Source organism: Bacillus rossius (genome assembly GCF_032445375.1).
Source record: "Bacillus rossius redtenbacheri isolate Brsri chromosome 9 unlocalized genomic scaffold, Brsri_v3 Brsri_v3_scf9_2, whole genome shotgun sequence".
In the NCBI taxonomy this organism is placed as follows: Eukaryota; Metazoa; Arthropoda; class Insecta; order Phasmatodea; family Bacillidae; genus Bacillus; species Bacillus rossius.
The window spans coordinates 19,734,167-19,748,811 of NW_026962013.1; the positions used below are offsets into that span (position 1 = coordinate 19,734,167).

The 14,645-nt window shown below is 41.4% G+C and overlaps 1 protein-coding gene across 1 annotated transcript in view; it reads right to left on the reverse strand.

Annotated features, from left to right (window-relative positions):
• LOC134543278 (uncharacterized) overlaps positions 1–14,645 on the reverse strand; it is an 88,295-nt gene that overhangs the window by 31,699 nt on the left and 41,951 nt on the right. Inside the window, exons 15-18 of the mRNA XM_063388188.1 lie at positions 13,056–13,174; positions 10,810–10,998; positions 8,989–9,100; positions 5,882–6,088 (exon numbers count right to left, since the gene is read on the reverse strand). Coding sequence (XP_063244258.1) covers positions 5,882–6,088; positions 8,989–9,100; positions 10,810–10,998; positions 13,056–13,174 — 627 coding nt within the window. The remainder of the gene's footprint in view (positions 1–5,881; positions 6,089–8,988; positions 9,101–10,809; positions 10,999–13,055; positions 13,175–14,645) is intronic.

Genomic DNA, 14,645 nt, shown 5'->3' on the forward strand with positions numbered 1-14,645 from the left:
CCTTGGAAGGGCAGCCCTTCGGGATATCTTTAACAGTGGTGTTTTTGAAAGGTTGTCTGAATTGTTGTCCCTTGGAAGGGCAGCCCTTCGGGATATCTTTAACAGTGGTGTTTTTGAAAGGTTGTCTGCATTGTTGTCCCTTGGAAGGAAAGCCCATCAGGATTTTTCTGACAGTGGTGTTTTTGAAAGGTTGTCTGAATTGTTGCCCCTTGGAAGGGCAGCCAATCAGGATTTTTCTAACAGTAGTGTTTTTGAAAGATTGTCTGAATTGTTGCCCCTTGGATGGGCAGCCCTTCAGGATTTTTCTGACAGTGGTTAGGTTAGGTTAGGTTAAGTTAGGTTAGGTTAGGTCACTTTACAAACTAACCACCGCCAGAAAAATCCTGAAGGGCTGCCCATCCAAGGGGCAACAATTCAGACAACCTTTCAAAAACACTACTGTCAGAAAAATCCTGATGGGCTGCCCTTCCAAGGGGCAAGTTTTCAGGATTATTTAAACACTTAAAGAAACATGTTTTCAGAAATTGGATGGGCTGCCCTTTCAGTCGCTGTACAAACAAACCATTGCCAGAAAAATCCTGAAGGGCTGCCCATCCAAGGGGCAACATTTCAGTCGCCCCGATCCGGATACGGCCTTGGGCCTCGCTCGAGAACTGATCCACGGCCGTCATTACTCCGTGGTTCGAATCTCTCTGCGTCGCTGGCGGGGTGGGAGAGGAGCTGGCAACGCTGCAGTCACGTGACGGGAGGTCGCCCTGGTTATCGGAGCACGTGCCGGCGCTAATCAGGTTACGCGGCGCGGCGGACTTGTGATCACAAGGCTGGGCACGTGCTGTTTCGTGGAAAAAATACACGGCAATGCTGCGCGTCCTAACCCCCCTCACCCCGGGCATTTCCCACGTTTCCAGCAACCAGCAACACGGCGCCGATAACCACACTCCCCCTCCCCCTTTATTACCATTGTTGGTTGTCACTCTTTCTACCTACACTGATGATAAAACTGTTGGTGTTTAAAAGTATATGTACATTGGATACAATTATGAAAACTAAATATTATGAATGCCTATTTAAATTATTTTAAGAAATCATAGAATTTTTTTTATGTCTCTTTGTTTATCTACTTGTTCCAGAATCAAACTAAATCAACTTGGCTATATATAATTACAGAATTCTACTGCTAAGGAAATGAAAACGGTGGTTAATATGATTTTAAAATAATTAATTACATCTACCATTTTGATAAAGCATAAAAAATTCCTGGCCATCAATATTAAACATATCGAAGCTACTAACTCTCTTTTTACCATTTTATGAAGTTATAAGTGGTGTAAAAGGGGGTAAGGATGATTTTAAGAAGAAAAAAAAACATAGGTCTACTTCTGAATATACTAGAACGATGGAGACGAGAAATGTAGAGTTACGTAAAGTATTTCATCTTAATTCGTCCGTTAAGGCTGTTAAAATTGGGTAAGTTTTGTTGTACTTTATAAAAACATACCTCCGAAAGTTATGAAACAGAACGTAAAATATTCGATAAAAATGTTAACCATAATACAACTAAACATTCTTTCTTGCCATTTTGTGAGATCCCACCCCTAATGTGAGTAAAAGGGGTATAATAATACATACTTACAAATCTATAAGAAGTAGAGGTAAGAAATTAAGAATGAAAACATGCATATAGAGTTACACGTTGTATTTTTTCCCCCATTTTTAAAAATTCGTTCGTTAAAGAGGTTAGGTTTGATTTTATTTAAAAAATCATATATTTGAAGTAAATCAAGTGGAGGATAAGAAGCTGGGCACTAATAAAGTAATAAGTGCGTTAACTCGCATTTTTTTCCCGAAATTCGATTGCAAAGAGAGTGAAAAGAGGGTATTTTTTATTTTATAGAATATTTAACGATGGGTAGAAACTGAACATGAATAACTTACACAATGAGTAACTTCGTGTGTTTTTACTTTTTTTTATATCCTATCGCATGGAGGGCAAAAGGGGGTTAGTTAAGTTTTACAATTTAAAAAAATACATTTGAAAAAAATTAAGAAGGAGGTAAAAAAAGGGGGACGAATGTTCATATTTAAAAACGTCGTTTTTTTAACATTTTTTTTAGAGGTCCAACCCTAAAGATAGTAAAAATGGGATATGTAAATTGTCATAGTAATAAATCAATTCACCAAGCAAATCTTCACTCAGCTCGCGCAGCAGGTGTTTATCAGTTTTCACAATACATTTGCAAAACTATTGGATTGTACACCTGCATAAGTAAAAACAAGACGAGTTTAGTTTTATTAAGTTAATAAACTTCTCTTTGTTTATAGTTCTGAATTTTCATATAGGCATCCCTGTGGGAAAACTGGTGAACATATGTGTGTGTGTGTTTCAATAATACTAAGAATAACTACTAATCTACTAATATGTAAGATAATAAATTGTATACCTGTATTCTACTTTCCAAAAATTTATCCAAATATCTTAAAACATTATAGGTATCTCTAATGAAATTAAACAGGGGAAATTTGGTTTTAATTATTCTATGCATGCAACCAAATTAAATGAAAGATGTGAAGAAAAAATCGCCAAAACTAAATTAAAAAGTAAAAATGTTTTGTATTAATAACATAAATTCCTTACAATAATCAAATATCAGCGGTATCCTGAAATTTTTGCTTGCGAAGCCACGGAATATTAGCTAATCTGCTACATTATTCCAGATTGACTTGGGCTGAGTTTGTTTTGATTTTTAAAAAAAATATATATAATTACATTAAATTAAGCAATATTTGTAACGAAAACCGTAGAAAAATGACCACTGACTGTTGTTTTGCAAGCCTACTCTGAGTAAAACATTACGGATATAACGTGGTTACAAAATTTAAACTATGCAACTTAGCATGCAAAATGAGTATTGAAACTTCAAACATGGACAGTAGGTTACTCCCTTTCCTAAAGCTATTGTGACTCGTTGTCACAGTGAGTATTATTTAATTAACTGGATTTTAATAACGTATGGCAGTATCCTATGCGCGCGCGTGTGTATATATCAACACGTCCGAAGCCGATTTCTGGTTCTAGCTCTATATAAAGGTATAACATGCAGATGTTCAGGATTTCCATGTAAAAATAAATTTAAACTTTGCAATTAAGTAAACTGTATGTTCTAATTAACCCTCTACCCCAAACCTACCACATCTCACAAAAAAAAAAATATTTAAAGCAGTTTCTAGGGCTGTGTTTGTAATCGTTAAAGTGAATATTTTTAACCAAGAGGGTGGCGAGCTCTTTATTTGGGGTAAGGGAGGAAGTATATATTATTTAAGAATTTCTTTTAAAAAAAGTGACGGCTACACTAATCTAATTTTTATTTTTATTTTTTTTTCAGCTGGACCATTAACGAGTGTCTGAATAGTTGAAGTATTTTTTTTAGAGTTTACTTCTTAAAAAACACACACACACTCTCTTTATAATATCAGTAGCCTATAGATGAGAAGTGAACTTCTGAAATCGAAATGTTTGCTAGACTGTATCAGGGGGAAGGGGGGTGGGGCGAAGTCCTGCTGGTGTGGCGCCACCGCGCCGGTAGCCGCCAGCGACGGACGATCATCGCGCACCCTCCCGGTACGCGAGGGGGCGGAGGGGGGTAGGCCAGATCCATCCAGGAGCCCCCATGGCGGCTCCCGTAACCTTGGCCGGGATGTGATAAGACGATTGGAAGGGGGGAGGGAGGCAACGGGGGTAGTGGATCGCCAGGCCCGAAGGTCAGCCCCGGCTGCCAGGCGAGCGAGAAGGCGTGCGTATAAAAACTGCCCGTCCTCCCACGCAACAGTAGCAGGCGTGTCTTCCGGGGGGATCGAGCTTCACACAGACACCGACGGCAAGCATGTGGAAGTTGGCAGCAGTGGTGCTGCTGTGCCTGGTGGCCGCGACCCTCCAGCAGGTGGGTGCCAACTCCGGAGGACTCGGGAGGGCTGGCAGCACTGCAAGTGCGCCGCAGAACGTCCCGAAGGCAGTTTTTTTTTTAAATATATATAACCTTAAACTGGACTCAACCGTCCGTTCGTAAATCTCGTGACATTCAGCCAATCAGATGGCCCGTAAACTTCCACCCGTCCGTCCGTCAAAACGGACGGACGGACGGAAGAAATTATAACCTCAAAAATGTCTGAAAGGCGTTATGTTTATTTCAAAAAGTTTTTTTTATTTATTTTTATTTGCTAAGCTGCTTTCTTATTATGTTCTTAACTTGCCTATGAACCCATTTTGAGTTCAGGGTAGGTATATTAAAGTCTGAAGTTTTGAAAATTTATATTTTTATAAAAAAGGTTTTGCGGTAAAGCCGTGGCCTTTACAATTCACTCAATTTTCAAATATTGTTCTCGTTTTTAATGGTTGAAGTATCTTTGTTATTATCTTTGTTAAGTACATTGATAAATTTATGTCACGCTTTCAATCTACATTCACAAAAAAAAAACCTAATTTTAGACGAAAGCAAGTATTCAGTTGGGCGTGTTGAAAAGTTTACTAAAGTTTAAGCTTACCGATATTTAAATTCGGTCTCACATACCATAATTATTTTTTTCGTTTTATGTTTTTATTTATGGTATTTTTTTTATAAAATTTTAACTCAGTATGTTTTTTAGGTAGCCTACTAGTGATTGTAGCTATAAGTTTGTAATAAAAATGTGTATAAGTTTAAATTTTTTATTTGCTTTGCTGCGTTGTATCAAACAAGTACTGTAGTATAACAATATAGGAAAGTCATATATAAACGGGAGACTCGTTATGAAGTGCATTCTAGAGGCAGCGCCTGATTCTACTGCGTTAGCGCATTTTTGATAATGGTAGGTATATCGGCCATTTAGAATGTAGGTGTTTTTTTTTTTTTAATTTTCTGCAGTTGTAGTTATTTATTAAGGCTGGAAAAGTCCATGCAATTTTTGGTTGCAACAATTACGATGTTGGACACTGCTCGAAGTCGTTTTTGAAGTTCGGCTTCGGCGTCGAAGTCGTCTGTTTGTGGTTGGCTTTAGCTACATATATATTGGCTAACACGAACATCGGCGGACATATCAAACCTATCCGTGTGTCAAATAAGTTTTTGTGACAGCACATCCATCCAGTCTTCTCATCGTGAACAGGGCAACTATGATGTAATGGGTGTAACGGCAAGATTATATGACGGAGAAATTTAAGATCAAGGCGTAATGCAAGTCTCTCGAGTGCTTTCAAGAATCCGTACCGCGGGAGTTTAAATGCCTAAAAACTATTATGAAAACACAAATTTTATCCATTCTTTCGTATAAAAATAAAGTTACAAACTAAATCTGGAATCAGAACAGAACGCTTTTCGTTTACTGACCCCCACTCGGATACGTTGAGAGGTTCATATTTTCCGAAGCTCTTCACGCCGTATTTGTGGCGGGGACGCACCACAACGCCGAAATACCACAACGCCGAACGTACAATAACGCCGAATACCATAACGCTGAATGTCAAAATTGACCACAACGCCGACAGCTAGAAAACTGCTGTGTACCACAACGCCGAATTACCACAACGCCGAAATACATTAACGCCGAAAAATGTCATTGCAGGACTGCCACAAAGATTACGTTAAGTAAGGTTAGCACACAAATTCATTCAGTTGTTTTTCATTTTGCTCCTGTGGCCCCCCATTCCCTGCAAAATCATTTTTTCGGCGTTGTGGTAATTCGGCGTTGTGGTACACAGCAGTTTTCTAGCTGTCGGCGTTGTGGTCAATTTTGACATTCGGCGTTATGGTATTCGGCGTTATTGTACGTTCAGCGTTGCGGTAACGACCCATTTGTGGCCGGGTCAACAGGACGCGGAAAGAACACGCGCGGAGTTGCTGAGACGGACGTGTGTGTGTGCCCCGCAGCCCGCCGGCGGGAACGGCTCGTGGTCGGCGGACGACGACGGTGCGGGAGAGATGGCGCCCCAGGCCCACCAGGGGCTGGGACTGACCTTCCTGTGGTGGCTGCTCAGCCTGTTCGGCTTCGCGCCGCCCCACCACCAGCACCCGCAGGTGCCCGTGCCGGAGCCCGTGGACCCCGCCTCCTGCGCGCCCTGCAGTAAGCCCCGACCCTCCCGCCGTGGTGGTCGTCGCGGTGATGAGGACGACGACATTGAAGACGGAGACAATGATGATGATGATGATGACTACGATCTAGATAATGATGACGATGACGATGACGACGACGACGACGATGAAGATAATGATGATAATACCAATGACGATGACAATGATGATGTTAGGTACGATGATGGAAACGTCGATGAGAATAATGATGGTGATACGACGACTTCGACGGCGACGATGACGATAATGATGATAATACCAATGACGATGACAATGATGATGTTAGGTACGATGATGGAAACGTCGATGAGAATAATGATGGTGATACGACGACTACGACGGCGACGATGACGATAATGAAGATAGTGATTATAATACCGACGACGTAGACAATGATGACGACATTGAAGACGGAGACAATGATGATGATGATGATGACTACGATCTAGATAATGATGACGATGACGATGACGACGACGACGATGAAGATAATGATGATAATACCAATGACGATGACAATGATGATGTTAGGTACGATGATGGAAACGTCGATGAGAATAATGATGGTGATACGACGACTACGACGGCGACGATGACGATAATGAAGATAGTGATTATAATACCGACGACGTAGACAATGATGACTACGATGTAGAAAATGATGACGATGACGACGACGACGATTATGAAGATAATGATGATAATACCAATGACGATGACAATGATGACGTTAGGTACGACGATGGAAACGTCGATGAGATTGATGATGGTGATACGACGACTACGACGGCGACGATGACGACTTGCCTGGAGGGTTACCGACCATGTTCAAGGGGGAAGATGACCATGACTCCGCCAAGACGCACATTGGGGACCACACTGAGCAGATTTGTTGCGCAGTCTATACCTACCGGTGTTCGCAAATTGCGGGTCATTAAAATTTTATGATGGTTTGCAGGAAATGCCGAAACAAAAGCAAATTTTTTTGTTAGGGAACGTTATGTCCTGGAAAAGACATGCGCAATAGTTGGTAGCGCGCAGATTTTGAATTTCGCGCGCATCGGGACGGTTCTCCACTGGCTGAGAGGACGTGCAGACAGCTGGCGACGAGCAGGGCGCAGACTTCTAGAGTCAGCTGCTAGAAGTAGCGACCAGCTGTCTAGCGAGGTGTGAAACTCCCAGTTCCAGGCAGTTGCTGGTTGATCCTTGTGAAGTGATCCATACTCGGTACACGTGTGTTGTGAAATCATCCTTCGTAAATGCGCACGGTTCTTGCTGCTTTTTATTTTTTTTTTTTTGCCTGGCCGTACACCATTAATATATCCGCCATATCTGTGAATCATAAGTTAGTCCCTCTCTTGTTTTTTGCTCAGAGGAGGAGTCCCTTGAAGCGCGCCAAATTCAAATTTATGTAATACTGTTCACGCCTGTAACTTTGAAGGTTTTCGTTTCCGGACATATGTTCCTTAACATAAGTTGCTTGTTTTGGCATTTCAAAAGCAACTTATAAAATTTATTCCTCGTAATTTGCGAACATCTTGTATATCCCTATATAATAATCTATGGTTCTATATATGTCGGACAACACGGACGTTTCAGATGCATTATTTTAATGTTGAAAGAAAGTAACAATGTTCCATTTAGGTTGATTATCGTTTCTGGAATGTATCTTAAACATAGTGCGTTGTATGGAACCCGCGCAAGGGGATAGTCTGTGTCATTCAACTTGTCTCAAATTCGACAGTTCTCAAAAATATCACCAGTGATACCCATTTTTATCTGTGACTTGCGAAGCATCACTTGAGGTTGTGTACAAACACTGACAAACACACGAAGATGTTAACAACCACTGTTGACAGAACTACTGTTGCAGAAGAATAAGTAGACCATTTGCACTACTTTTTGAGAACTGTCACATTGATACAAGTTTCATGGCACATACAATGTTCACTTACAGTGACATCTTAGCTCGCGGTATACGGCATATTGTGGGAGTAATTTTATGAATGCGACGGGAATCAAGGAATAGAAATGTGTAACCACGGTGCTGGCATCTTTTGGCGGATGGCGTGAATCAAGGTTCACAAATACAAAGAGAAAATTTATAGTATTAACTGGTGGATGAATTTTAACAAGAAAGACAATATTTCAATAAAATTCATTGTTATAAATCAGGTCCAAAAGCCGGGATAAAGTATTTCTACAAGTCTTTTTTTCGCTTTTATCGGAGCTGTTTTCATTAACGAATGACTCGATAGTCGACGTAACTGCCCCGGCAGCGAATTCTAGCGGCGGGTATTGAAACAACGTGTGATTCGCGTCCACAAAATGTAACTGAAAACACCAATTTGCGCGCATTTATCACGCTCGGTATAATTTTAAAGGATTGTGCGTTACATTTCGTGTCCGAGTTTCGTGTTTCGTATTTGCAACATGAGAACACGTGAATTTGCTCGTGGCCGAGGTCAGATGTCACCCATAGGAAGCCTACAACTCACGTAGTTTCGGTTCCCTACCACGTTCGTGCAACTTCGGATTTCTCTCAAATATTGATATTAAAAAAATCGAAGGGTTAGGTTAGGTTAGGTCAGTCACAACATGCTTGTTTTCATTGGAAACTTCTGATTTAAGCGGCTGAAGTGGCGTTAGTACCAAAACGCATAAACTTCGGAAATCTCCGGAAATTCTTGCAGGGAACCGAAACTGCGTGAGTTGTAGGCTTCCCGGCGCCCATCGTTGCTTGTTTGTTGACGCGCGGTGTTCCTCCGGCAGCGTGCGGCGTGGCGAACAAGGAGACCCGCATCGTGGGCGGCAAGCCGACCTACGTGAACCGCTACGGCTGGATGGCCTACATGCTGTACAGCGGCACCTTCTACTGCGGCGCCACTCTCATCAGCAGCCGGCACCTCATCACGGCCTCGCACTGCGTCGACGGGTGAGTGCGGTCAGGTGCAGCTATGCCGCGTGAGAGCACGCCAATCCCCTGTTTGGCCAGAGATCTCCGGCGCGTTTGCATGTCTGCAGTTCACCCGAAGTTCCTCGATCGCTCGTTGAAAAATCACCATATTGCAAGGATTAAGGTATTTTGCGGTCATAAAGAAATTTAAAAAACACTAACCTAACCAATCTTTCAGTTTAGTTATGATAATATAAACTAACCTACCCTCCCGGGAGGAAAAAAAACAAAAAATAACGTGAGGGAACGGTTTACAAATAACTTTAACTATTGGTGGTACTGGGATTAATTGTTTTTGTGATCTAAGAAGGGCATCTAAAAAGTGGGAGGAGGGGATACATGAATAATAATAAAATATAAAGTCTGTAGCTAATTTACTACAACCACAAAAAAAAATTAAATTACTTTTTCACGGAATTTTATGCTTAGTAAGCCGATTTTATTAAAAAATACTATTTACTGACAAAAAATATTCCTCATGACTGATATTCGTCTACACAGCTTTCTTTAAAAATTGCGACGTTGAAAAATAAACAGCATTTTTTTAAAAGATAATTTTTACTGCTAGGTTTGTCGAAATATAAAAATTTTATGCTCTCAAGTGTTACAAAAACAAAAACAAAAAAACCATAATTTTGACTGTAGTAACATTATCAAAAAACTTTTACCGTGGAGAATATTGATAAGCGAATACAACCGCAAATTTAGAAGCAAAAAATGTAGTACAGTACACTCCCGATTATCCGCGAAATTAAGTGGCAGGGCCACCGCGGATAGTGAAAATCGCGGATAGTCCGCAAAAGAGCCGAAAATGGGAAACAAAAAAGGAAACATTAATTTCAACTTAAAAATCTAAAACTTTATGTACAGTAAAAGTTACAATCAACAGTAAAAAAAATTTTTAATGATGCTAAAATTTTAGTATTTTACTGAATTATTAACATACAATACATTTCAGTAATGTAAACATAAAAGTGCTCAACCATACGACTAGAAACAAAGCGCGACAGAGACTAAAATATCAACGCATGCCAGCCTACTGCGTGAGTTCCGAGAAGGCCTGTGGCGTTTTACTGTATGTATACTGCATACAATACACTCGTCAGTAGAGTTTAAAATTTGCTCACTTGTAATAAAATACAGGTTTACATTTTATGTGCTGTACATATTTTTTCGTAGCATGCGCGGATAATCCGCACCGCGGATCATCCGCCCACAGATAATAGGGAGTTTACTGTATCTGAAATGTACTAGTGGTTATGAAAACTGTTGGCCGGGCCCAGGGGCGCAACAACTAAATATCCAAAGGGGGGGGGGGGGCAATATACCTTTTTATTAAGAATCGTCGATCCCCCCTATTGAAGCGGGGGGATCCGGGGGTTTCCCCCCCGGGAAAATTTTTATTTCAAGGTGGAAATGGGTGCTATTTAAGCAGTTTTATTATCTAAAAATTTATTACACAGCACTTTCTTTGCCCCCGTTTGCAGTAGCGGATCCAGAGGGGGGGCTAAAGGGCTCAAGCCCCCTCCAAAAGCATCTGGGTCCACTATTGTTTTAGTGTTTGCCTTGATAAAGCCTAGCCTCAGCTGGGTCAAGCCTCTGCCAAACCAAAATCCTGGATCCGCCACTGCCCTTTTGCCCCCACTTCAAGGTTTGAGAGGGGGGTAAAATACCCTTGCCCCCCTCCCCCTTGTTGTTGCGCCCCGACTCGGGCATGTCCGTGCACGCTGCCGCCGTGTGCGCAGCTTCTACCGGGAGAAGATCTCCGTGCGGCTGCTGGACCACCGGCGCGACGTGGCGACCGAGGCGGAGCACGTGGACCGCAAGGTGGAGGCCGTCGTCATGCACAAGGAGTACAGCGACGACTCCTTCGACAACGACATCGCCATCCTGCGGCTGGACGAGCCGGTGGAGTTCGGCGACAAGCTCAGGCCCGTCTGCCTGCCGGCCAAAGGTGGGTCTCGCGCGGACCGCCGGCAGGGCCGGATCTAGAGGTCTGGAGGCCTCGGGGCAACAGAGGAGCGGAGTCCCTCAGGCTCCAACTGGCCGGACCACGCGAGCCTAACTGTTCCGCCTTCAGGGCTCCGCCGAGTTGAGAGTTGTTTCATCAAGAACATTTTTTTTTTTTTTTTAATTTTTGTAATGTCATGATAAACTGGACGGTGTTATGTAAAAATGATTCAACCCACAAACATTTTCAACTGAGTAAATTGAGCTCAATAACCGGTATTGTGGCAGTGCGTTGAATGTTTGGTCCCAATATGGCATAGTAGCAAGGAATGTCGGTTTGAAAAAATTTAGCTCAATAATTAAAAATTGTCATTTTACCTACACAATTATTTCAATAACTTTTTTTTTTCCTTTTGTTGGTTATAACTCATTTGTGCATAACACCATCCAACTGTAAACTACATACCTACAGGAATGTCCTCCATGCCGCAGAATAATAACTGATCACTTCACTTTCATGTGATTGGATTTCGGAGGAAACGTAAATTTTTTTGCTGTAATGCCCACTCGATTCAATTTTCCACGAAGGGTAACTTTGAATTGAAAAATAAAAAGCAGATGCGAGGCCAAGATTTTCCACTTTCGCAGATAAATAGATTCACAATATTAAACCCATCAGTCTCAATTCATCTTGTGCAGTTTTCCAATTTTGAGGTTTTGGTCACTTTTTCAGGGTTGGGCCCCACTGTATGACGGGCCGAACCGAGGCAGTCCCACATTTCGTAGCTTCTCCTAGTACACCTACAGTTCTGACTGACAGTTCGCGATATTCAGTCTCCTTTACTTTTTGGCCAATATGTATTCAGGGAGGGGCAGGGTTCCTCTAGAACCACAATTTTGCCCAATGATAATGCAACTCATTGACCAGCTTTAATTGAGTCAATTTTGGTTCAATTTTCGGTAACTGAATATGCAAAATGAGATAGAGCCATGTCGTTCACCACGTATTGGGACTTAAAACCATAAGCAGTGGGACATAGTGTAAAGAACCATCTTTCCTTAATGAAAATTATCATCTAAGAATTGCTTTCGAAAAAAGCACTGAAGTTTAACCAGGTATCCAAAAAAAAAAAGTTTCCAAGCATCATCATCTTCTTAAAGTATTTGCTGGGAATAACCCCCGGTCTGTCCGCTGCAGTTCCCGGAAACAGTTTTTAGCCCAAACATATTCCCACAACTAACTTCGGCCCCCATCTTCAACAAAGCCCGCGGATCTGGTTGAGTGTACGCGCGTGGAAAGATTTGGTAGGTAAAAAAATAATAATGCATTATTAGACGAACCGTAAGTGTTTATAAAAGACTGGCTTAATTGGGTGCTTCGCTTCAACGAATAAACTCGCCTGCAATTAATTTTTTTTAAATATGGTCCCTCCTTAAAATTGCGAGAGAAGCAATCAAGCCCGATAGAATGAAAAACCAACGCCGCACACTGGTCCCAAATCCCAAAAAGCTGGCCAAAAGTCGAAAAAAAAAAATTTTTTTTGTAGGAACATCTGACTGTTGGAATAGTAGTAGTGGTACCTCTAGCACGTATTAACACCGTTAGGGATGGGTAAGGGTCCCTACCTGGCTCAGGAATTCAGTTTGTTTCGAAGCGTCGAGCGTGTCGCTTTGTTAGCGTGTGACGCACCCATATTAAGTTTGCTTTTTTTTTTAATTTATGATTCGTATCAGCGACTTTTGACAATATATATATTTGTATGTATAATATTCATATGAGAAACAATTTCTGAGCTATGATATAGTCGCCATTTTGATTTTTTTTCTTAATTCTACTTTGGATTTATAATCAGTGACCTTTAAAAAACCCCAGATACGAATTTTCATCGAAATTGATAAAGGCATTGACTTTTGGCCAGCTTTTTAGGATTTGGGACCAGTGTGTGCCGCTATGAAAATGGTTTGTCTCGTGAGAGCGCGGAGTGTGTGTCGCAGGCAAGAGCTACTCGGGCAGCGAGGGCCTGGTGACCGGCTGGGGGGTCACCTACCAGGGGGGCGCGCCCTCGCAGGAGCTGAACGAGGTCACGGTGCCCATCATGTCCCTGGAGGAGTGCCGCAAGACGGCGTACGGCCCGAGGAGGATCACCGAGAACATGCTGTGCGCCGGCTACCCGGAGGGCGGCAAGGACTCCTGCCAGGTGCGAGCGTCCCTGGTCCCTTCTTCCCCCGTGTGAAGAAACTCATTGACCAAGCGCTTCAAATAATGTCTGTGCTGAATTTTTTTTGGGTTCGGTATTTTTGTGCTGTCATCATTTGTGGTTTTTTTTTTCCCGTTCTGTTAGTCCATTTTTCTTTGTTTGTTGACCATATTCCTGTTGTGGAGTATCGTGTGGCGTTAAATCCTGACAACAGCAATTTTTTTTTCCGCTTATTTTGTGTTTTTTTGTCATTTGTGTTTTGTTTTTTTTTTGTAGTTTTCTTCTACAGACATACATGTGCTAAGCAATGGCGTATGTCCAAAAAACTTACATCAAGGCTTCAAATAACGCGTATTACGACACTATGATTAAGCTTCAGTACATGGTGTTAAGGCTCCGCCGTTCATAAGCGTCACGTTTTATTTACAAATTTTTATTGTTTTAAAAAAAAAAAAAACATTATTGCGTACTGAAGCATCATGTTTTGACAACTTTTTCTGGGGGAGGAACATTGTACAAGTCGCTTTTTTTTCCCGCGGGCATGAAGGAGGGGTTAGGGGGAGGTGAGCATTCAATACAACTCTCTTCAGATCTGAAAAAAAGGCCTATCAAAGATTTATTTTTGTTATGGCCTCATTTTGCCCCCCCCCCCCCCCCCAACCCTTTTCCCACAAATCATGTCTACGCACGTGCACAGGACCCTGGGTTCGAATACCATTGCTTCCTATCCAATCAAAGGTCCCAATATACCTGATCTGTCTACAATCGTCAATGTTGCCCGATAAAAAAAAATTATCAGTACTAAATTTGTTTTCCTTTTGAAGCCAAAATTTCTTAAGGCTCGGTCCAACACACCATGTTGGTTTCCTTTCGTTTTTACATCATTTTAATTCTGTTTAACGGCTTTTATAAAATTTCAACGTGATACATATTTTCAACTGATACTACATTAAGTAAATAACTTTTGAAAATATTTGTGGCATAAAAAAAAAGATTGCAAATGAGGTTTCGAATTAAAATTATAGAAATAGCCAAATATGCCCTTAAAAAATACGCAATGACAAAAAACAGTGCGTGAGACAGGGCATAATGGAATCACTAGCTAGAAGGGCACCCGAGACCTGCAGTGGTTACTGGATCATTTTGCTGTGAAACCGAAGACGTCTATTAGCAAAGGCGTCGTTTTCTGACAGTCTCGCGCCTTGGAGGTAGACATTCTACGATACACGGAACACCTTACAGTTGTTGCACATCCCCAAAGGCATGGTAAAGAGAAGTTGCATTTTTTAATGGCAATTTTTTTTTAATTACGTTAACTATTCCAGTGTTTGGTGGTATTTAGATTGATTTATTTCAGATCAGAATTTAAAAAATTAAATATTTAACCAGTCTAAATACACAACCTAAATCAGTAAGCTGCTGTCAAATGGATAATAAACA